Raw genomic sequence first — 23,736 nt, forward strand, 5'->3', positions numbered from 1 at the left:
AAGAAAAACATCCCCCTGTCCACTTTCTTCACATCATGCACAGCTTTATACACTCCTATCACGACCCTCCATTCTCACCTTTTATTTAAGCGAGAAAGCCCCAAGCCCTCTACTTAAGCCGGAACACAATGAGAGACAAGGAGTACCAGCGTGTCTAACTTAATTTTACAAGTGACAGATAATTCGTCTGTGTATCCTAAATGCAGGGCTCTGATGCTTTCACCAATGCACCCTTAAAACCACGGTTTTGTGACAAAGCATTCACTCCCCTTCGTTAAAAACAAGGCATTTTGTTGCAAAAAAAATAAAAAAAAATAAAATAAAGCAAAATAATAACGGACTGACACTTCAGCGTAACCTTCACAAGCAAAGAAAGCAAAAGAGGACGAGGTCGTCATAAAAGCCGAACGAGCGGGAAACCGCTCAGACCGTTACGCATGCGTGTTAGCGGCGGGCGCGACGAATAGGCCGGCGCTAGGGCCCTAGATGTCGGCCCACGTCGCGCCCGCGCTCTGCCCGTCGATAAAGGGCTCGCGGCGGCGTTTGACGTCATGGGGAGTTAATTTTAAACCTGGACAAGATGGCGGAAGGGGACGCGGCTCGGTGTGGGCAGCGGGTAGAGCTGCCCCGGCTACAGCCGGACTTGGCAGGTAGCTAAGCGCCTGCCTCGGTTGAAACGGAGCGGCAAGGGGAGCGAGCGGCGGTGACCCCTCTGCCGTGAGCAGGGAGTGGGGCCTAGAGGCCGCCGTCTCTCCCCCCTCCTCCCGTAACGGCTGCAGGCGGGAGCCTCTTCCCTCAGGGGGCTCCGCGTGTGTGTGGGGTGGGATGCAGCCCCGACGGCAGCGGCAGCGGGACGGCCGCAGCCCCTCCCGCGCCTTCTTCTCTCCTCTCTCCCTCCGGACAGGCCGCGGCGCACCCAGGGGGAGTCCGGGGATGGGGGAGCCTGTCTTCGTGAGGCCTCGTCCCACTCGCTGGGGGAGAGGTCGGCGGGTCGCCTCCTTCCCTGAAAAGGGCGTTGGCGTGTGGCGGTAGGCTGTGCCCGCAGGGAGCGAGAGGAGTTCTGTGTAGACCGGTAAGCGAGACGCAGGCCAGGCAGGCAGGCGGGTGGGTGACACAGCGTGGCGAAACTGCTGGTGCACTGAGGGGAAAGGACGTGAACGGTTTGGTGGCCTGTGCAGTGCTTGGGGCTGGGGGATGTGATGTGTGAGGTATATTCGGCCGTTGGGCTTCACTGTGTGCGGGGGGTGGGGGGAATCATGCCGGAGGTGGGCAGTAGGTTTGATGGGAGGGGTCGTGACACCTTGTTGAACGGTGCCCCGTGAATGAAGGATCTCTCGCAGCCATGTGGGTTAGGGATTCTTGTGACAGGCCTGGCTCTTCTCTTTCTCATAGCGCGTGTGCAAGAGGGCGAAGGTGTTTTTCCTTTGCAGTGCCTTGGAGGTACATCGTGTGGCAAGCCACGACTGGCGGAGCAAGTGGAAAGAGCGAATGTCCCACGTGGTAGGGCTTGGCTGGTCTGTAGTGTATGTGAGCTTGTAGCCTCTTTGGTTGCTTTTGGAGTAGGTAGAATCAAGATCTGTACTTGTAAGGCCACAGACCGTTGAGTCTGTCTAGTTCAGTATCGTCAACACTGGGTGGCAGAGGCGCTCCAGGTTTCAAGCAGGAGTCTTGATTGAACCTGGGACATTTTACATGCAATGCATGTGTTTTACTAATGACCTCCTGCTCTTTCCTCAGACTAATAGTACCTTGGATAGATGAATGAGCTGGTTTTGTAGGCCTCATGGCGGAATCTCTTAGGGTGTTCTGTGTAGTAGGCAATGAAAAAAGTGTAGAATGTGGCTGTAAGACTTGGGGATTTGTGTTATGCTGGGGTTAGCACTGCATTAAGAACATACTGTGACCTGGTTTTCACAATCACTGCGGCCTACTATGGCTTATTTAAACCACAGTGAGTTCCAGTGCATGCAGGGTGGCTATTGAGTATTCAAGGTACAACTGTAGTTGGCTGTGTCATCTGAACCTGGTGCAGGTGGGTTGTGTGAGGGTTAAACAACCCTTGCATAACTGTAAAACAAGCCATGGATTATGCAAAAGTTGCTTAATCCTTGCACAACTTACCCCCACTGGGTTTGGACAACACAACAAGCAGCGGTCACGGCTTGCATATTCAAAATGGCCACCTGCACTTGCCACAGCCTGCTGTGGCTTAAATAATTTACATAAGCACCCAGGTGGGCTGTTTCATCATGCAAACCAGCCCAGTATGTTAGACTGTAAAACTAGTATAAATTGACTGCTGAGTTACTGTGCCAGACTGCAGATTTTTAAGTGGCTCGTGGAAGAGGATGGAAGGTACTGTAGCAGAAGTTAACTGGAGTAAGGAACTTTCATGTATTTTAGTGGGTTGGAAGGAGATTTGTTTGTAGTAGATAGTGCTTGGGCGCTGTGACCGGCAGTTTTGGCAGCAGGATTGCAGAGAGAAGCTTCTGGTTAGATTGTAATGTTCCTGGCTCATAGGCTGTGACCTACTTTTAAAGTAACATATTTCTGCTTTTGTTACTGCTTCTCTTATCCTATGAAAACTCAGTTGTGCTGTTGCGTAGCTAGTTCTTGCAACTTGCCCATGCCAGCATTGGCATATCCTTGATGCATGTGAGGGTGGAGAAATATGAAATCCAACTGGTAACCGATGATCTTATATTCTCCTCCAATATGGTCCAAATTGGCAAGTGGCCAAGAAGTCTTGTCTTTGTGTATACCATGTGATAAACTTGTGTGCATGTTTGTTGCCAAACCACTAGGGGAATATGCTTGTATAATGCTTGTTCCACTTTGTTCCATAAATAAGCTTGGCAAATGACAGTCAATTGACACCACAGTGTGTAACTTAGAAATATTTAAATAAAAATACCTTTTTAGAGGAAATTCTGTTCTAAAGTAAACTTCGGGTAAATAAAGCATTGGTGGCAACTTGGCTGGCTGGCTTATTTTAACACTTAAAGCTAAATATGAAACTGGATTAGCCAAATAACAAGCTAGTCTTTTTTCCGTAAAAGTTTTCTCCTCCTGCAAACTTTCCTGAAAGTGTGGTTAGCTTACCCAAATTGTAGCTTTTTGAAGTAGTATGTTAACAAATGTGGGGCCACAGGTATGTACTGTGTGACACTTGCTAGGGAGTTAATCATAAATTCAAGGTGCTTTTATAGCTTTACACAGGCAAGTAATGTTTGTAATTCTGCACATGTGGCATCAATTTTGTTGAAGCTAAACAGGTCTGAGTCTGGTCAATGCCTGCCTGGGAGGTCACCTGGGAATCCCATGTAGTCACTTTGAGTTCTACAGTGGAAGAAAGGTGAAATATAAATATAATAAAACCATGTAGTGTTACAAAATACTTCAGGCTATATCCAACAGCATGAAAGCAGACTTCCCTTTCACTGTGCACCCCACAAATCTGGTCCAGAAGGTCTCCCCAAAGTACCAGAAGTTGAGGCAAGGAGAGGTGAAATGAAACATGTTCCCCAGTTACAAGTGGTGGGGGAACTCTCTCAAATTCCCCTTCCTTGGAATTGCATAAGAAGGAAACTTATTCATATTAAAAATCATAAGCTGTCTTTTCACCCACTGGTGATAATCAGCACTTTGAAATGGGTTCAAAAACAAACCAGGAGCTAGTGAAAATCAAACAAAATAGCAAAAATGTTCCAAAAAGCAGACCCTCATCAGCACCTTGGCTGTAGCATTCTACAGAAGCAGTAATTTCCAAGTGCTTTTCAATTGCAGACCCACGTAGAGTGTGTTACAGTTATCTTAACTGTGTGACTGTGGCTAGACCTGCCTTGTTGAGGAATGGGTGGAGCTGGTGCACTAGCTAAAACTGTACAAAAGCACTCCTACTCCCAGCTACCAACTGACCATTCATGAGCAAGGCTGGGGCCAGGTGTGCTCACAAATTGTAGCCCTGATTCTTCACCGGGAGTGCAGCCCCACCTGTCTTAAACAGACTGGGGGACAAAATAAAATACTGAAGGATCAAATAGGCCAAGGGATTGAACTGCAGTTTACTAACACAGCTACCTGATATCTGCCACCCACCCCATCACCTCTTCCCAGGTAGGAAAGTTTTGTGCTGGTCCTTCCCAGGTAGGACCAGCACAAAACTTCTGCTAGCCTGATTCTGGCAATGTGGTCCAGAAGGACATAGTGGTTGATGGTATTGAAAGCTGCTGAGAGGTCTAGCAAAACCAATAAGGGTGCACTCCTATCTAGTTCTTGGTATAGGTTATTCACCAGGTGATCAGGTAATAGTTTGTTAGCATACCTAGTCATCAACATCTTACCCTAAGGAAAGGGGAAGATGACTACTTGTTTCTCTGTTGGCCAGGCATTGTAGAGAACTAATATAGGATGGCTTGTAGCTCAATAATAGAACACATAATTATTACTATTTATATAGTGCCAGCAGTGTGCATGGTGCATCTGGGTGGGAGAGGACAGATCCCTGCTCAAGGTGCTTACAATCTAAAAGTTAACACAGGGGAAATGGAAGAATGGGCAGGGGGATGTGGAGGCAAGTATGTACAAGAGACAAATATGTGGTTGTTTCAGTTAAATGTGTTTGGTCCCATGTTCCATTTCTGGTATCTCCAGGTAATGTGGGGAAAGACTTCTGTCTGAAACCCTGGGGAGCCACTACCAGTCAGCGTAGAGACAACGCTGAGCTAATAGACTAATGGCCTGACTTCGTATAAGCCAACTTTCTACATTCCTAGAGATCAGGTAGCACAACAATCGTTCAGGAACATGATTAACTCTGCAGGATTTGAGGACATGGGGACATATGTGAGGGCCCAAGAGATAGAGGGGGAGGAGCCAAGATACAAGAGAAAATTGGGGCAAAGACAGCTAGGAAGGGATATTGGTGCTGGCATACTCCTGCCCACTTAGCAACCTGGAGGTATGTCTGAACTGAGCTCTGCTGCTTGATGCACCACAGTGATCATAGTGTCTCTTTTCGGCTTAGCTTGGTGTGCTTGTTGCACCCTTTATTGGGAAAGATAGATCTAGCCACTGATTCAGGGTATGGTAACATCAAAATAAGATTGCATTGCTGCAATCTGTGTGCCTGCCTTGGAAAAGTGTCCAGAAATTAATTGGTCCAAAGTACAGTGGCAGGATTTGCTGATAGAACACCTGACAAGAAAGAACTGCTTGGCTTCTTAACGTTTCCAGGCCAAATTAAAAAAACACTGGTATTTGGCTTTTAAAGTATTCTCTGATAATTCCTTCCTCAGCAGATCTTCTTGTAGGTAAACTTGGTGGGAGTGAGCTCTAGCCTTTTGCTGAAGTGGCAGTGCAGTCATAGCTACCCAGGGAATTTTGGTAGAGTACCAACTTGGCAGTCCTTTAGATTTCTCCGGCAAGTGTTTGGGTCCTTGGTTTAATAGGCTGCTGTAGTGTGCTTAAGATGCTTCCTAATGCTGTTGTGCCAAATATGTGACATGTTCATTTAATGTTTTACTGTCCATTTTATTGTAATCTGTCATGGGAGGTTGATTTGGGAAATTAATTTGAAACCCTATGCACATACCCACAATTTAGACATTTTACTAGCTTCTACTTTTAAACACAGGCTAAAGCCAACACATTGAGAAGTGAATACAAGTCAGTTTATGAGGTTGGCAAACTAGAAATAGTGTGTATTGTACCGACTTGTGCTCACCACTGCATATGTGTACTGTGCGCCTGATCACAGTAAGCTTTCTACCAAAAAGTGGAAAATTGCAAGAACAGACTCCCATACTGAAACAGTTAGGATGAAGTGCCATTTCCACAAAAAATTATGTATACATATTGTGTTGTGTTTTTCGTAATGGGCATGTACTCCATTGTAGTGCACTACTTACCGTTTGCTCATCATTTATTAACATTTATATGCTGCCTTATCTGCTAAAAAGCAATCACTGTCCACATTTACACAATGATAAGCCAGAATTGCTGGCTTATCCTGGCTTACTGTGAAGGAACAGTTTGCTGGTATATGCAGCTTGTTCACTCCCACTTTGCAAGTAGGTAAAACAAGCCAGAAATGGAAAGCTTCACATTACATCTGAACCTGGGTCCCTGGTTTCTTGCTCTCAAACAATCCAGAAATAAACTAGGGTTTGCTCTTGGCTTACAGTTCTTGGTTTGTTTGGGAGCAACAAACTAGAAGCCTGAGATATCAAGGGAACCTTCTCATTTCTGGTTTGCTTTACCTACCCACACGAAAGGAGGAGTGAAGCAGGAGTGAATGAGCTGTGTGCACCAGCAAACTGCTTATTCGCAGTGTATCGGGATAAGCCAGCAGTTCTGGCTTATTGTGTGTGAATGCTCCCATTGCTTGGGACTTCAATACCTGATGGAATCCCACTTCTGGCATGAACCTACCCATACATGATTCTCATAGTTTAAAACCCTCCTCCAGGTGCCTCCTCTGAGGCTGGCTCAGAAGGTGGCTACAAGGGAGAGGGATGTCCTGGGAGTGGCCCCCTAATTATGGAATTAACCCCCCAGTGAGGCCTGCCTGGTGCCAGCATGTTTATCTTTTCGGCACCAGGTTAAGACCCTTCTTTACCCCCAGGCATTTGTCAGCATATGATAGGGTTTTTCATCAGGTCATGGGATATTGTGCGGACGTGTGTGTTGTCTGTTTATATGCTTATAGCTAAACTGTTCTTATATTTGTAAAGGTTTTTAATCTTTGTAAACCATCCAGAGAGCTTTGGCTATTGGGCAGTATAAAAATGTAATAAATGAAATTGCTGTACCTGAGAACTCTTGAGCATGAACATCACATTTATAGGATTCTGGTATTGAATATGCAAACGGATTCATTAAAGTCTTTCCAGGTTTATAAACTGGGGTCAACTTTAAAAGATGAAATTACTGGTTCCTACATTGATCCTATAATCTTTATAGCAAAGTAAGTATAACGTGGAACAAAATGATGCATTTATTTGGCTTTGTATTAAAGCATGTTGATGGGCAGGAGGAGTGCAGTCTATATGCTGCAGTTTAGCATCAGCCATTGGACACTTAGTACCTGACCTGGTCCCCTTTGTTAGCATGTCTTAACTGCAGTCTTATGCTTTTAAACTGAGTAAGCTCCATTGAACATAGTGTGACTTTGAGTAAACATGCATAGGAGCAGGCTGCACATCTCTGTGTGAACTGTTACCTTTAAGCTACCTTTGTGCTTACAAAAAGATGGAAAAGGAACTTCAGCCTGCCATACACTACCACTTCCACTCAGACTTTGCCTGAATAGAGCTCCATGCTATGACCTGTAGTGGTACATCAAATGTATTCTCTTGTCAGCTGCTAGGGAAGACTAGTCAGCAACTGTCAATTGATCCTTGTTATGTAAGCCAAAGATATTATAGAGAAACATTAGCTAGGACGTTCCTGCTAATGTATGAACTTTTGATCTTGGCTCTAACATCTAAACCAGGGATGGCTAGCTGAGACGCTGTGGATCTGATGCAGCCTCAAAATGATTTATCTGGCCTGTGGTCAGTTTGGGGCGACTTAAATAAGATTTCCCATTCTGTAATGTATTTTTGTTCTGAAAAAAATGCACATACTGTGTAGCTGCTATAATGATTATAATAATACTGCTTTGCAGCTAAACCTTTATACTGCCTAGGAGCTTAATTCAAAATCTTCTGGTATGAACCCTACATTGTTTTTGCATTACAGATTCAACTTGCTTAGACAAGAGCAGGGGGCAGATGTTAAACTAATGGGGTTTTTTTGCCCTCTATCTAAGCAAGGCCATGTCCATGAATAGTAAGGATACAATCTTATGCACATTTAATTAGGAGCAGATCCAAATGAACTCTGTGGTACTTACCTCTCAGACAACATACATGGGGTCAGACTGTACATGGGCATGATATTAGAGGACAACTACAAGATCACACAGGTGAGTTCAGTGGACAGTTGGAATGAAATGCTGGATTTATAATGCTTGACCTCAAGTCAGATATTTTCACATTTTTTTATATGTAAGAATACCTTCTAACTTGGTGTGTTTGAGAATCATGAACTTAGTTATGACTATGAGATACTTGTATTAAATTTGGATTTCAGAGTATCTGGAGGTGTTGATGGACTGGATGTGAGCAAACAAATTAAAGCTTAATCCAGACAAGACAAGAGATCCTGATCAGTACAACTGACTCTGGGATAGGATTCAGCCAGTGTGGAATAAGGTAGCACTCTTGAAAATGCAGATTTGTTGCCTGGGGGGGTGGTCCTGAGGGTGATTGAACTCAGGGATGGGGAATCTACAACCATGGGCCAAATTTGGCCTGTCAGACTGGCCCTCAGGTAAGGTCTGTGCCCCTCCCTGAAGCCATGTCCCCTCAGAAGGGTGAAGAGGTGGGAGAATGAAATGCAGCACAGGCTCCTTGGTCCCTTTGCTCCTTCCTCACTTTCTCCAGGCGAGGAACAAAGCTGGCTCGGTCCCCTTCTCTTTTCCATCAGAAGGTGACTAGAGAAGTTTGTGGGACTGAAGTGGCTGGGCTTAGGGAACGTGAGGGAGGACCTAAGTGAAGCTAGTGTCTCAGAGGGCTTCACCCACTGGGCTTTCTCTAGCTGGGGAAAGCCCAGGTGGAGAAAAGCAGGCTTCCCAGCTGAAGTACAGCCTGGAGGTACTTCAACTGGTGCTTTTGTTGGTGACTCAATGATGTCAGGCAGCAGGGTCCCACTCCTGATATCACAGGTGGGGCTCCACCTCTGATCTAAATTGGCAAGGAAAAAGGCCAGTTTAAATTATTGCCATTTCCCGTTTGTATGTCTTCGTATATTTCCTAAACAATGGTACAAATACAACCACTAAATTATGTTCATTAACAAGTAGGGTATTATTTATACTGACCTAGTTCGTTCCTTCCTCCAGCTCATTGCTTCTGCTTTGCATCCAGTTTAGAAAACAATCCAGGAATGCCCCTTTCCTGGGTTATTCGGCATGACATACAAATCCGGAATGCTGGGTTGTTTACCCCTAGAGCTGTAAAATGTCTGGAAATGTTGAGACCGTAGGAAAAAAGCCTGTTTTTCCCCAGGTTTTGTGTGAAAATTTTGGGAAAAATTGAAAAATAAGATTCTTTTTTTTTAGTGCTCTTTACAGATCTAAAGTTGGTTCATTACTTTAAGACAGCCTTCCCCAACCTGGTGCCCTCCAGATATTTTGGACTTCAGTTCCCATCAGCCTCAGGCAGCATGGCCAGTGGTCAGGAAGCAGCCTTTCTGTTCCTAAAGTTACATTATGTATAACTTGGTTTGCTCATAAAATTATTATATTTTAAAACTTTTAGAAGTAAACTCAGTGAATTTGTAATTGTCTGAATAAACTATACTTTTACATTTAACGAACCAAACATGGTAATTCCATGAGTAAACCAAGATATCTACCTATAGATGTATAGATAGTTAGATGGATATAACATATTTAGATTCCTGTTTAATATCTGACAAGAGGGAACATTTGTAAATCTCTGAATCATCTGGATCATCCTAGAAGCCAGAAGAAGCAGGAAGAACTGGAGGCAGAGGAAGACTAATATACAGCATCTGTTCCTATTTGTAAGGAAGTTTAGGGAAATTCCTAAACCTGTTCCTGTTTATGGGGTTGACCTTAGGGAAATCTGATCTGAAGGAAAAGCTATAGAGATTTTATTTAGCTGGGAAAGACTCAGCTTAGGAAGGATAGGCAATCATATTTAATTTGAAAACCTTTAAGCAATCTCAGCCTATTCAAAGAGTGATATTTTATTCACTTCTGTAAATAATATCCTTTAATGATCTTAGTTTTGTTTATTTTGAAAAGTTGTCTCTAATAGGAACCAGGCTACTGAATTTCTTTTAGGTAGAGAGGATTTATTCTAGTGGCAGCAGTTAAAAAGTTCTATAGCTGAGGCAGCTTTCCCTAGTGGTGAGGGCTAATTGAGAACTGTATTAAAACCTGTGGCAGTGAGTCCTATAGACCCAACCCTCAAAATTAATTTTTAAAAAGAAACCTAGGTCAGCTAACCCACATGCTGTTCTGTTGCATCTGGTGACAGTAGCTAACCTACATTGTTCTTTCATGTGTGGGTTTTAGAGTAGAACTGCGTTAATTGACTGCTAAAGCATCAGAACAAGCCCAGAAACATAGAACTCTATAGAATAAAACCCAAACTGTCAAGAATGCACATTTACTTCCATTATTATGATATATTGACTTGGTATCTCAGTAAAAAATACTTTAGATCAATAATCTTAATGAGGAGTGAAAGAAACAGCTAGGCTGGGAATCTTAGAGGATTAAAAAAAATTTCCCCGTGGCTTAGAATCATAGAATAGTAGAGTTGGAAGGGGCCTACAAGACCATTGAGTCCAACCCCCTGCTCAATGCAGGAATCCATGTCAGAGCATCCCTGACAGATGGCTGTCCAGCCTCGTCTTGAATGCCTCCAGTGTGGGAGAGCCCACCACCTCCCTAGGTCATTGGTTCCACTGTCGTATTGCTCTGAGAGTCAGGAAGTTTTTCCTGATGTTCAGCCGGAATCTGGCTTCCTGTCACTTGAGCCTGTTATTCCGTGTTCTGCACTCTGGGATGATCAAGGAGAGATCCTGGCTTTCCTTTCTGTGACAACCTTTCAAGTATTTGAAGAGTGCTATCATATCTCCCCTCAGTCTTCTCTTCTCAAGGCTAAACATGCCCAGTTCTTTCAGTCTCTCTTCATAGGGCTTTGTTTCCAGTCCCCTGATCCTCCTTGTTGCCCTCCTCTGAACCCTCTCCAGCTTGTCTGCATCCTTCCTAAAGTGTGGTGCCCAGAACTGGACACAGTACTCCAGATGAGGCCTAACCAGTGCTGAGTAGAGGGGAACTAGTACTTCCCAGGATTTGGAAGCTATGCTTCTATTAATGCAGCCCAAAAGAGCATTGGCCTTTTTTGCAGCCACATCACATTGTTGGCTCATATTCAGCTTGTGATCGACAATAGTTCCAAGATCTTTATCGCTTGTGGTGTTGTTGAGCCAAGTATTCCCCTTCTTGTAACTGTGCATTTGGTTTCGTTTTCCTAGGTGCAGAACTTGGCATTTATCCCTGTTAAATGTCATTCTGTTGTTTTCTGCCCAGCGCTCCAGTCTATCCTGATCACTTTGAATTTTGTTTCTGTCTTCCAGAGTATTAGCTATCCCTCCCAATTTTGTGTCATCTGCAAATTTGATCAGCATTCCCTGCACCTCCTCCTCCAAGTCATTAATAAAAATGTTGAAGAGCACTGGGCCCAGGACTGAGCCCTGCGGTACCCCACTCGTTGCCTCTCCCCAGTTTGAGAAGGTCCCATTAATAAGCACTCTTTGAGTCCGATTCTGTAGCCAACTTTGGATCCACTGGATCGTTGTTTCATCTAGCCCACTTTGAGCTAGTTTGCTCATCACAATATCATGGGGCACTTTGTCAAAAGCTTTGCTGAAGTCCAGGTATGTGATGTCTACAGCATTCCCACGGTTACAAGGGAGGTTACTTGATCAAAAAATGAGATCAGATTCGTCTGGCAGGACTTGTTTTTGACAAATCCATGTTGGCTTTGAGTAATCACTGCACTGTTTTCAAGGTGCTTCCAGATGGATTGCTTTCTCATCTGCTCCAGAATTTTCCCTGGGATTGATGTCACACTGACTGGTCTGTAGTTCCCAGGTTCCTCCTTTTTACCCTTTTTGAAGATAGGGACAACATTAGCTCTCCTTCAGTCATCTGGCACTTCCCCCGTCCTCTATGATTTCTCAAAGAGAATAGACAGCGGTTCTGAGAGTTCTTCTGCCAGTTCCTTTATTACTCTAGGATGCAGTTCATCTGGTCCTGGAGATTTGAACTCATTCAAAGTAATTAGGTGTTCCTTGACCTGTCGATCTCAAGCTGCAATCCTGCCCCTTCAGCCTGTACTTTGCCTTTGTCAAGGGGGTCATAGACCCTCTTTTGGGAGAAGACTGAGCTTCTTTATTTCCAGTCATTTTACATCCCTAGTCTTTGTATAAAAGCATTATTACATAGTTTAAAATTTTTCGGGAAGTAAAGGCTGAGTAACACTATATAAACACCTTGTCTTAAATTCTAAAATAAATATTTCATAATCCTTTTTTTTGTGCAGGAGGAAATGGTCCTTGGGGGGAGGGGGGGAAATGGAAAACAACCGTTTTTTCCTGAATTTTTATTTTTTTTCCCCAGGCCTTTACATCTCTATTTCCCCCTCAACGGCCCAGAGTTCCAGGTTCACACATCATGCTGAACAACCCTGGAACGGGACACTTCTGCTTTTCTATCTAAACTGGATGCAAAGCAGAAGTAGCAAGTGGGTGGGAGGCAGCATGCATGCTTGATCACACAGAGCCCCAGGCAACCATGAGTTAATAAGCAACTATTTTGTATAATACATATATATTTTAATTTTATAGTTATTACTTGTCTTAGACTCGTTGAGATAACACCAAATAAAGATGTTTTAAAATTATTTTTAAAATCACCTTATTCTTTAAAGAGGCACTTATTAGAACTGAATTAAAAATATTTAAAGTGATAGTATCTCCCCCTGGCCCTGCCTTGGCAGAGCTCTGACAAATATTCTCAAATTGTAAGAAATACCATTTCTATACTTGAACACTGTAGAATTTAGAACTGTGTTTAATGTAAATATTAAGCACCTGGCTGGCGAAAGCTGGGAGTTGTAGGACCTATTTCTGTCTAAACACGCATAGTTGTTGTTGTTGTTCAGTCGTTCAGTCGTGTCCGACTCTTCGTGACCCCATGGACCATAGCACGCCAGGCCTTCCTGTCCTGCGCTCTCTCCCGGAGCGTGCTCAAGTTCATATTCATTGCATCCGTGATGCTATCTAGCCATCTCATCCTCTGCCGTCCCCTTCTCCTTTTGCCTTCAGTCTTTCCCAGCATCAGGGTCTTTTCCAGGGAGTTTTCTCTTCGCATTAGGTGGCCAAAATATTGGAGCTTCAGCTTCATTATCTGTCCTTCCAATGAGCACTCAGGGTTGATTTCCTTTAGGATGGACTGATTTGACCTCCTTGCAGTCCAGGGGACTCGTAAGAGTCTTCTCCAGCACCACAGTTCGAAAGCATCAATTCTTCGGCGCTCAGCCTTCCTTATAGTCCAGCTCTCACAGCCATACATTACTACTGGGAAAACCATAGCTTTGATTAGACGGACCTTTGTCGGCAAGGTGATGTCTCTGCTTCTTACTATGCTGTCTAGGTTGGCCATAGCTTTCCTCCCAAGGAGCAAGCGTCTTTTAATTTCATGGCTACAGTCACCGTCTGCGGTGATCTTGGAACCCAAGAAAGTAAAATCTGTCACTGCTTCCATTTCTTCCCCTTCTATGTGCCAGGAAGTGATGGGGCCAGATGCCATGATCTTCGTTTTTTTAATGTTGAGTTTCAAACCAGCTTTTGCACTCTCCTCTTTCACCCTCAACAAGAGGCTCTTGAGATCCTCTTCGCTTTCTGCCATTAGGGTGGTATCGTCTGCATATCGGAGGTTGTTGATAATTCTCCCAGCAATCTTAATTCCGACCTCTGATTCATCCAACCCGGCATTTCTCATGATAAACACGCATAGTATTACGTCCTAATTTATCTTGTTCATAGTATTTTAATTATTAGTATGGTTTGCCTCAGCATATATACTCCACAAGTATGAAACCCTTACTACTTACGGTGCCAACTTTATTATGGAGCTGGCCACTGCCAGACCCCAGCTTGTCTAAAGAACAGAATGGCCCCTGAGAATATAGATATTGGCAACCCCTGATCTAAACTATCTAGTAGTAATATTCTAAACTGTCAAATACAAACAAAAATGAAGGAAGAAGTGGATGATATCTGTTAACGTGGGGGAAGTATTTCTATCTTCAACTTATTTGGAACCATTTCTCTTGTGGTTTTGTACAACCAAATGAACTCTTAATGTAGGTCATGAAGACTTCTGGCTGCTATTACACCACTGGGATCGTCAACATCATGCTCTGAGAATATGTAGCAATTGTATATTAAAGCTGGCCAGAAGATTCCCTGACCTAAAAGCCTGTATCTCATTACATAAATACCACTTCATCCTAAAATGCCAACCATGTTCCAGCCTTGAATAGCTGAGGCTATGTTACAATGTCATTATGATTCTCTTTTCAGTTGCCTTGGACTTCAGTTTCTGTTGAAAGTCTCGGGTTATTTAAAATGTTGCATGGAATCAGTGAACATACTGAAGAGTTATGTTCGATTTGATGTACTGAACCTTTCAGTGTGAATTGGAAATAGCTGTCAAATCTACTTCATAGTGTCCTTACCTCTTGTAGTCTACTGTTGTTTGTGGGAATGGCTCTCTGTAATGTTTTATGTTGTGGACCAGCATTGAGAGTGGAAGTGGGCAATGACTTATTTGGCTAGCAGGGTTGCTGTGGGGTGCTATCTTAGAAGAATAATATAGAGTCTTATGTCCTTAGGATAGAAAAGGATTTAAGGTGAAAATTGATTATGTTAGTTCGCCACCTCACTGGAAACACTTGAAATTCTCAAATGGGTATCTTGACTGGGTTTTTGAAGCATTCCACCTTCAGCCAAGTGAGATTTTTTTTGCTCAGCTAAGTTGTAGAGTGCATTCTTAGGCTATTACTCTGAGAGTGGAGTGGGTTTTCTGGAAAACATTGAATGTGAAAACTGAAACCACTAATTTTAAAAATGCGTTCTGCTGGTCCTGTTACCTGGATATAATAGATACAAGAGTGAATCATGAAGTGGGAGAATCGCATCTTAAAAGTTTTGTCGTGCCTGGACTGTAGATCAGTTCTATTTCTGTTTGTTAACCAGTGGTTTTGCATATCTGTAGATAAATGTTAAATAGAGTAGTGGCAGGTACTCTGGATTAAGTACTAATGTGAAACTTGACTACCTTAATCATAAGTCTTGAGTCACCCCAGGACTGGGTCAGAGTATGAGAAGCCTGTTGGTTCAACTAGATGGGAGTATTTCCTCCCCTTCAATCTGCTAAACAGCTATGGAGCTTATCACTACACCTATTTATAGCTGAAATAGTCAAAGCATTTAATTATTTCTTGTCTTAAAATGTGCTACTTGGCAGAATTTGTAGTTCAGCAATAGGAAACCAGTGATGTGTAGAAGTTTGAAATGGCACCATAGCTCTCTTGCTTTCTGGGAGTTGGTCAGAATGAGACAGTTTGAAAAAAAGAGAAGATGAAGAGTTGGCTTGTTGTCTCAGCCTTCATTTAACTTGCATCAAACAAAGTATTCAGTCAATCTTTAGATAATTAAGAGCTTGTGTCTAGCTTTTCTGATCATAGCAGAGATCTGAAACATAGGCCTAGAACTGGTGAAACAAAGGTAGCTAAAATTACTTGGTTTCCAATTGGCCATAAAGCAGGACTGTTGAACATAAGGCCTGTGGGCTGAACTTGGCTCTCCGGGGTTCCCCAGGGGGCTGCACTCCATCTTCTGGCCCTACCCCCTTTCCCCTGACAGCCAACTGTTTGGTGGTTTCTCAGCTTTTGCAGTTATTTACCATTCTAAAAGTTTGAAGTGCCTCTCCTAAGACTTAGTTACTGGCTGTAAGAGCTTTAAGCTAGAATATGCTGGTATTTTGGCCCCACCCCTGATAATTTCTCTAAAATTGAATTCAGCCATTGGGCTGAAAGAGTTTTAGTATCCCTGTCATAAAGAGCGTGGAGAAAATTATAACCTTAAAGATATCACAGATAGTTGAACTACTGCACTAAAATTACTTCTTGATGGCTTATGGGCACATACCTACCCAGTGTTTTGCCTTAACTAGAAAAGACATGCTTTCATATTTCAGATATTTTTTGCTTATCTGAAGAGTTTATTTGCTACATTGGTACCTTTTTTTTGCACTGGTTATCATTAAAAACAGATCATAAAGATGACTGGAGAGGATGTTGATTCTGTAATCTTTGTGCAGCATAAACAATGCTCACAAGCAGATCACCCAAGTAGAATTTCCATACTAAAATCAGTGTATTGCCTCCAGAGAGCTGATATATTCAGATACTAGATGTAGCTGAGATCTAATAATAGCAATTGCTGCTGAACTATAGGAGGTGGAATGCAGTACATTCTTTGTCATCAAGCCAGGAAGACAGCCAATAAAAACAAATCTTTCAAGGTAGCTTTTTATTTGGAAAAGAAAAAGGCTGCTATGTGAACAATTAACATTTTTCTTCTGGACAAATTGTATGCCAGTAGCTGTTCAGTCTGAAGCCATATTATGCAACTTTAGCTATGCAGGCTACCAGTTCCTCAGTCTCATTCAGTTTCCAGCAATAAAATGTGTGTATGTTTAAGTGACTAGGGATCCTATACAAAAGTGAACATTAATTGGAATAAACAGGTAGAGATATAAGAGTTTTGGGCAGGGGGCAATTTTGAAGCCATGGGGGACATTTTTGAGGGGGAAAACAAACAGTTGGGGGAAATTTCAAAATATGCAATATTCACATCAGTATCATTTATACCTTGGCATATACAATTTACTACTTGGCAAATTTATGAAATGTACAGAGCAAAGTGTTTACCCAGAAGACCTACTGGGTTGGAAGCCGACGTAGGCTTGGATCCAATAGTATTATTCTTCCAGTGGAAGGGAAACCCCCGAAATTGTTTTCTGCTTTCCTGTGTACCTCCAAACCTGCTCTGGAGGGTTGGGGACCTTCTAGAGTGGCTTTGAGGGTGTATGTGGGGGGCTGCAAGGAGGAGGAGAGGATGGAGAAGTTCATTTATGCGAGGGGGAGTCCAGTTGTGCAATATTGGATTCAGCCCATTGTCATGCTTAGAGTAAACTCATTAAAATCAGTGGCACAAGTTAGTCATGACTAACTATGGATCCAACCAGCTCTGTTTAGTAAACCTTACTCCCAGGAAAGCACAGATAGGATTGCGGCCTAAAAATTATGTTTTGGTTACTTTTCACAAGAAAACTTGTGAATATACCCAATACTAGAGAGAGAGTGCATGCACTACAACTGCTACTAGTTGCTAATGCTATCTAAGCACATGTATCTTAGTTTTGTAATCTGAGTAATAGGGGGAAAAATAAAAGTTGAAAAAGGAATCACCAGTTCTGTAGTAAATCAGAATATTTGGACAGCAATGGTCTCATGCTGGCCCAATAATAAAGACTAGCAGCATATTTGGATATGAAGTTGAACTTTATAACAATGCTGCTGTAATTGCTTTGCTCATATAAACATATTCATAGTACACATTTTAAGTAAGTAAAACCTTCTTTTAATTAATTCATTCCAAAAGGGAAAATATTTCATAGGAGGTTTTTTCAGTGTTCCCCCAAACGTCCAACTGTTCCATTAGAAAAATGGAAGAAAAGTCCTTCCAGGGAGGTGGCACTGTTTTCCCGCCGGATATTTCTAGGTGTTCCTATCTCTATAAACAGCATGCAGGTTGCATGACTAGACCCATGGCTCGTCTCAAAAACAATGAAAGGCCAGCCATTGTATGTGATGTTTGAGAAAAGATTGCTTCATGTTTGAGTTCAGTGAGACTTCTTTGAGATAGATCTTAGACACAGCTAGTATCTGCTAATGCTGCAGTGAGAGAGAAGTCTTTACTTCCTCTTCTGAGAGCTGTCCTATATACAAATGCTCTTCTAACACTTTGACAACATGTACTCTGAAGAACTTCCTTCATAGGGTGAAGACTTGCATAAGCATTTGGCATGTACACAAGAAATGGAATGGTGCCACATCCAACATTATCTCATTGTGATTCTTTGAGATTCATTGTAGACATTTTCAGAAGAAAAGCTTTTCTGTATTGTCCCTTTGTCTGTATTGATAGAAAAATCTTTCTGCTTATAACTCAGGTTTTGAAAACTGAAATAAGGGCTCTGTCTTATCTTGCAGTGGACTACATGAATGCTGACTTAACATGGCTGTTGCTGCATGCAAGGTCTTGATTTGGCACAATTCAGGCTGTATCAGATTAAAGCTCTTCTTAAATTAAAATTCAACAACACTGTTAGTGTTGTAGAACTAGAGAGGGTGTGGATAGACATTTCTGACTTAATATTTGGCACTTAACTATTGTGGTGCTCACATGCCCGCATTCAACAGTGCTTAAGGAAAAAGTTAACTTAGAACTGTAGCTTAAGCTATTTGCCAGCCAACTAACAGGATACCAACAAATATATAAATATGATTACTTGTATTTGGGATCTTTCAGCAGATAGTAAATTGAGAGTAACATAATAATGAACATGCAACCTTGATGTTGTCTCCCAAGCAAGTCCAAACCTCTAAGTAAGCAGAAGCGTTTTAATACAGGGGTGGGGGATATGTCCTCCAAATGTTGGTGGACCAAGTCTCATCAGCCCTAGCCAGTATAGCCATGGTAAGGGATAATGGGAGTTGCAGTCCAGCGATATCTGGAGGGCCACACATTCCCCATCCCTGATTTAATACATTCTTGGATAGATGCTGTGGGACAAAATTTAGATGAAAACAGATAACAAACACCAAAGAGACACAGCCATACTTGCTGGGGGACATGGGAGTTAGGAGGAAGTTGTGCCTTTTCTAGATGATGCATTGAGGGATAAAGTTGACCATAGATGAGACTGCAAAAAAAAACAACACCCTGTATCCTTTATGTCTCTGGTTTTGGAACAGACATTTCTATTCAGGAAATGGTTTTCAGCTAGGGAATTGGAACCCACTACTAAGTTGCAGCCTGCCCAAAGGTGGATTGCAGCAGTACGATCAACTTCCAGATATATTGTAAAAAATGCACTTGGTCCCCAAATGTGTATCTGGACTAAAAGTGGTTCCTGAGTCTGGAAAGGTTGAAAATTACAGATCTGCTTGGTAACCCTCTGCATATACAGGGTTGGCTTCTGAAAGCCATGTATTGGATAGGTTTTGTTAACATTGGCAACCAAGCCATCAGGTATTCTGTGTCAAGTAGTTTGTTTAGTTTTTTAGCTTAATGCAGAAAATGCCTGTGAGCTCACTTACTAAACAGAACATAAGTTGCTTCCCAGGCTTGGGAAATATTTTTTAAAGTTCTTGCAGTGAGGGGGAGGGAAGAGAGAATCCAGCTGAAATGGTGAACCTAGCTTACTTATGCAGTTATTTGAAGATGACCTGTCAAGGCTGTCATAGTAATAATTCTTACGTTCCATTTCACTTAAGCATGTAAAAGTGAATGCTCCTAACAGAATTTGGAAACATAGTATATCTAATGTCAAACAATTATTTCCTAGGTGAAAGCTATGTGGATTCAGAAGAGAATGCCTTTTTGGATTCTAATGAAGAGGTGGTTATAGAAAAGCCAGCCCCAATGCAAATTGTTCTTGCTCATGAAGACGATCATAACTTTGACCTGGATGAATCTGCATTGGAGAGAATTTTGCTTCAGGAACACATAAGAGATCTCAATATAGTAGTGGTTTCTGTAGCTGGTGCATTCCGTAAAGGAAAATCCTTTCTCCTGGACTTCATGCTTAGGTATATGTACAACAAGGTGAGTAGCTTAAAGCACTGCATTGCTGAACATTCACACTAGTTTGAGCATAGATTTGAAGGTGTTTTCCACTTAGAATTCATTGTAATGTGCTCCAAAATAAGAAATACAAATCTAGTGTTTTCTTATTTCTAATGTTTTTGTGGGCTTTTGAGTAGTGATCTAATCTTTAACATTACAGTATGACCAGACCGTGGAACTAAAAATGCATAATTGTCTTCATGACAAGTAGTTTAGTATATAAGTGGTATCCTTTCCTTTCCAGAGAATGACATATAGAGTAGGGATTGTAGCCAATAGTTGCTTTGCACTCATGAAAAGCACTTCTGCTTATACAAGTTGATTTTCCTGATCACCCCCTCACTGTACATGGCAGCCACCGTGCCCCCTGAAAGTTGATCCTGAGGGTTGGGGAAGACCCTCTGATAAGGTATGGGACATGGCATGGGGGGCTGCAGTAGATAGGGGATTGGGAAAAATCAGGTGCGTCACCTTGCATGAGTGGAAGTGCTTTGACTTACCTCAAAGCCCCCATTGGATGCAACTCTAGGAGAAGTGTTAACTTTTCATTGGATGTATATTTCCAGTAGAAAGTGTTTCTGCTCTCACAAGGTGAGGCACCTGATTTTTGGATGCAACCCTAGGTGAGGTATAAATTGTTCATTGGGGGGAATGTGTGCTTCTCCAGCTCACGCTATCATGTTATCTAGCCCTTTGATAGAGGAAAACTAGCTACATTTCCATTCTACTTTAAGAAGTCTCATTCCTCTTTATCGGAACAACATAGATAGGTAAAAGTTATGCTTTGTCAATTGAAGCAGAGTGGTTCTGTTTGCAGCATAAGATTTGTTATACCCCAGAATTTATCAAAACTAGGGAAGGCAATAGGGAAAGTATTGATGTAGAAAACAGTAATAACCGTAATTTTCATTATAGTCACAGGCTAAGACTGGAGAAACTCTTTTTCTGTACAGAGTGCTATTGGAGTGGTTCTCAAAGCCTTTAATGGAACATCTTGCTAACTCACAGCAGTGTTCAAGCCTCCGTGGTGTATGTTTGAATATTAATAACTATAAAAAAGCCCATTCAGCTTGGCAGTGCTTATTCTTTTTTGGAGCATAAGAAGTTCCATGGGAACAGGAGCAGGATAGAGTTCAATGGTAAAGCAGCACAACTTGCATCTGCAGCTGAGAGATACAAGCAGCAGTTCTGGAAAGAGCACTGTCAGGGTAGATGGTGACTTCTTAGATTGCTGTGAGCTTGCTGCCTAAATGACAAACCTAATGGGTGTGGCAGTCTCTTTGATTCCATTGACTAGACATTGGGTGGTGGTGACACTGCTTAAGCCCAGTAAAGACATGCTCATACTGGAAACGTGTGCCTCCGCTTGCCAGATAGGTAGCACTTTCCCAGTATGGTCCCACTTGCACATGGAATCATTGCAGAACCCTTGTCTATATCCAGCCTTAAAGGCTTCTACAACTTGTCACAAGGTGTATTATATGCACACTTTTAATAACTAATACAGCTAGGAACTAAAATGGATGGCTTAGTATACAACTTGTGTATAATGTCTCAGACAATTAAGTTGAAAAAGGCTATGAGGTTGGTTGTTAAGAAAGAGAAGACTAGAAATGTTAACAAATAAACTACTAGGCTAGTACTAGGAAAGCCGTAGAAATGAATGCCACTCCACAAGATTTTGTGGGAGAGTAATATGAACATAAATACAAGGAAGTTAAGGTGCTCCTTAATCTTATCAAATGCTTGACCTCACAACTATGAACATGCTTAATAGACAGGAAATTCCAAACTCTTAAACTGCATGGGAATGGAATCCTGTTTCATTGGGTAGCTCCCTCTGTCAGCCCACTGAAAGTAAAAATTCCTTCAGCCTGGCTATGATACTATGTATGTTTTGGGATTAATTCTTCTCAATTGGATGGAGTGTCTATAAAGCCATAAATAGCTGGATCTTGCATAATTTGGACATCTCTTCCTGTGAGAATCCTTACAGTTGATTGGGGATGGTAATTACCAGGGTCTGCTTGCACTGTGAGTGCAGCTCCTCTACATACAAGATTCTGATAAGAGCCCTGTTTTTCCCTCTTTTCCACTATGAGTGCTCAGATATGTGCCTAGGCAGCATGGCAGGATGTGAGAAGGGAGAATGGAAGGTGTATGCACATTTCCCATTTGCCCTAACATCTTTTTTCTGCCTGTCAAGAAGGGGGAAGAACAGCCTTTTATCTATGTGAGATCACTGCTGAGAGAACTACTTCCCATGGGAGATCACAAGAGCCAACTTTACAGCTTTGTTACAGACTCCATAAAAAAAATGTTTAGGAAAGCTTGTACTGTGCTTGATGAAATAACTTGGAGAACTTGCTTATTTTCCTGGCTTTTTTTCCTGATTTTCCTGACAGGCTTTTATGAAGCTTGTATATCTTAGATACAAAGTTAAAGGCTGCTGTTAAAACTGACTTTCTTAAATTAGCTGACCAGCACTTGTAGACTGGATAACAGAAATATGGAAGAGTAAGAAATGTGTGCTCTGAGAGAATAGCCACTTTTAACTTTTGACTGGTATTTTGAGTTCTTCAAAATCGTCTCATTAATTTTAGAGTTGAAATATGACTTTTCCCCCTTAGTAGTCACCAATTAGCATAAGATTACCTAGTACCCCTTAACTTATTGAATAAGTGTGTGACTTGTTACAGGACTCATCGTCTTGGATAGGTGGAACTAATGAGCCTTTGACTGGGTTTACATGGAGAGGAGGGTGTGAGAGAGAGACGACTGGCATTCAGATTTGGAGTGAAGTGTTCATCGTTCCCAAGCCTGATGGGACAAAGGTAAACCATTACATAGCTAACATAATGGGGCTGATGGCACAAAATGGTGGCACATATGTAGTGTCTGAACCTGAATGCTATAGGTTAACCTAACTGGTAATTGTAGGTTAAGAGTGGGTTGTTTAACCCATGATTAACCTATGGTGTCTGGACTTGGGCATCACATAACAACCCCTAATTGGGGTTGAATATTCAAAAAGGCCACAATGCGCCTAGCAAGCACTGAAGCAAATTGTGGGTTAATTCATTATTTGTTACATATGAGCCTGGCCGGTAGTTAGTATTTGATCTCTGGAGTACTTTGTATTAATGTGTGGCTGTGGTACATTTGGCTCTCCCCTTTAATAGACAATATTTTTATTTTTAAAAAGGTAAGCTTCTTGTCAAAACTGGCTTCATTAAATATATGCACTTATGTCAATGCTATGTTGGATTGAAAATAGTGCCGCTGTAGCTTTGTAGAGTTGAAATTACAGAATATGGCAGGAAAAAAGAACTGCAGGTAACTTCCTGTAAGATGTCAAATAAATACATGAGGCTATGCTAATAATGTAACCTTTCAACTACCTGTTTATATATTTGAATAGGGTATGCAAGTGCTGCATTATGATAGCTGCTCATTGGAGTTATGGCTGCATGTAGAGACTAGCTAGGATTCTAATTCAATATAGTGCAGGGGTAGGCAATCTCAGGAAGGAGGAATTTTGTTCAGTTTTTTGTCATCACTTATTCAAAATACACTGCAATCATTTGGCGTAGTATCTCGGTTAAACTTGTGAGTTATGGGTATCTATGAATCTCCTGCAGAAACAAGACCAAGGGTGAAGTGGTGGTTACCTTCACTTGTACTAGTAGATAAGAACAGTCCATAGAGGAGAGAAAAATGAAATATACTTCATAGAATAGTCTTGATGTTAAGCTTTGATGTAGTGGACCTTTAATCATGGACTGGTGCAGGCTTCAAGTCAAACTGTGAAAATAACCCCGATGCTAATAAGGTCTGGTGTGCTGAAAATTTGTGAGGATGAAGTTAAACTTGTTTCTCCCATTACTCTTCCTTGGCTAGGCTGTAATCTGAAGCCTGAAAATATCAAAGGAGAACCTACCAGTATAAGCTCAGAAATCAGTGGGTTGGATCCAGACCTGCTGTTTCATAGAGCCCTTTTATTGATGTAAGTGACTCTGATCCATTGGAGGTTCCCACTGCAGGAAGGGGCAGCGGGGAGTTGACACTTGCAGGTTTCTCCTTCCTTCTGCAGCCCTCAATAGTACC

General features: G+C 42.2%; 1 protein-coding gene across 4 annotated transcripts in view; it reads left to right on the plus strand.

Annotated features, from left to right (window-relative positions):
• Positions 1–551: 551 nt before the first annotated feature.
• The window catches only part of ATL2 (atlastin GTPase 2), a 52,760-nt gene continuing 29,575 nt past the window's right edge, over positions 552–23,736 (plus strand). Inside the window, exons 1-4 of one of the 4 annotated variants that reach the window (XM_084829166.1) lie at positions 552–650; positions 8,137–8,258; positions 19,349–19,608; positions 22,329–22,463. In XM_084829166.1, the coding sequence (XP_084685292.1) occupies positions 19,426–19,608; positions 22,329–22,463 (318 nt within the window). In that variant the 5' untranslated portion in view covers positions 552–650; positions 8,137–8,258; positions 19,349–19,425. Of the gene's footprint in view, positions 1,073–8,136; positions 8,259–19,348; positions 19,609–22,328; positions 22,464–23,736 lie in introns of all 4 variants that reach the window. The other 3 variants (XM_084829165.1, XM_084829164.1, XM_084829167.1) reach the window with 3 other exon arrangements.

This window comes from Heloderma suspectum, chromosome 1 (genome assembly GCF_057233095.1).
Source record: "Heloderma suspectum isolate Gila_16-S chromosome 1, 16-S_ref, whole genome shotgun sequence".
Taxonomy (NCBI): Eukaryota; Metazoa; Chordata; class Lepidosauria; order Squamata; family Helodermatidae; genus Heloderma; species Heloderma suspectum.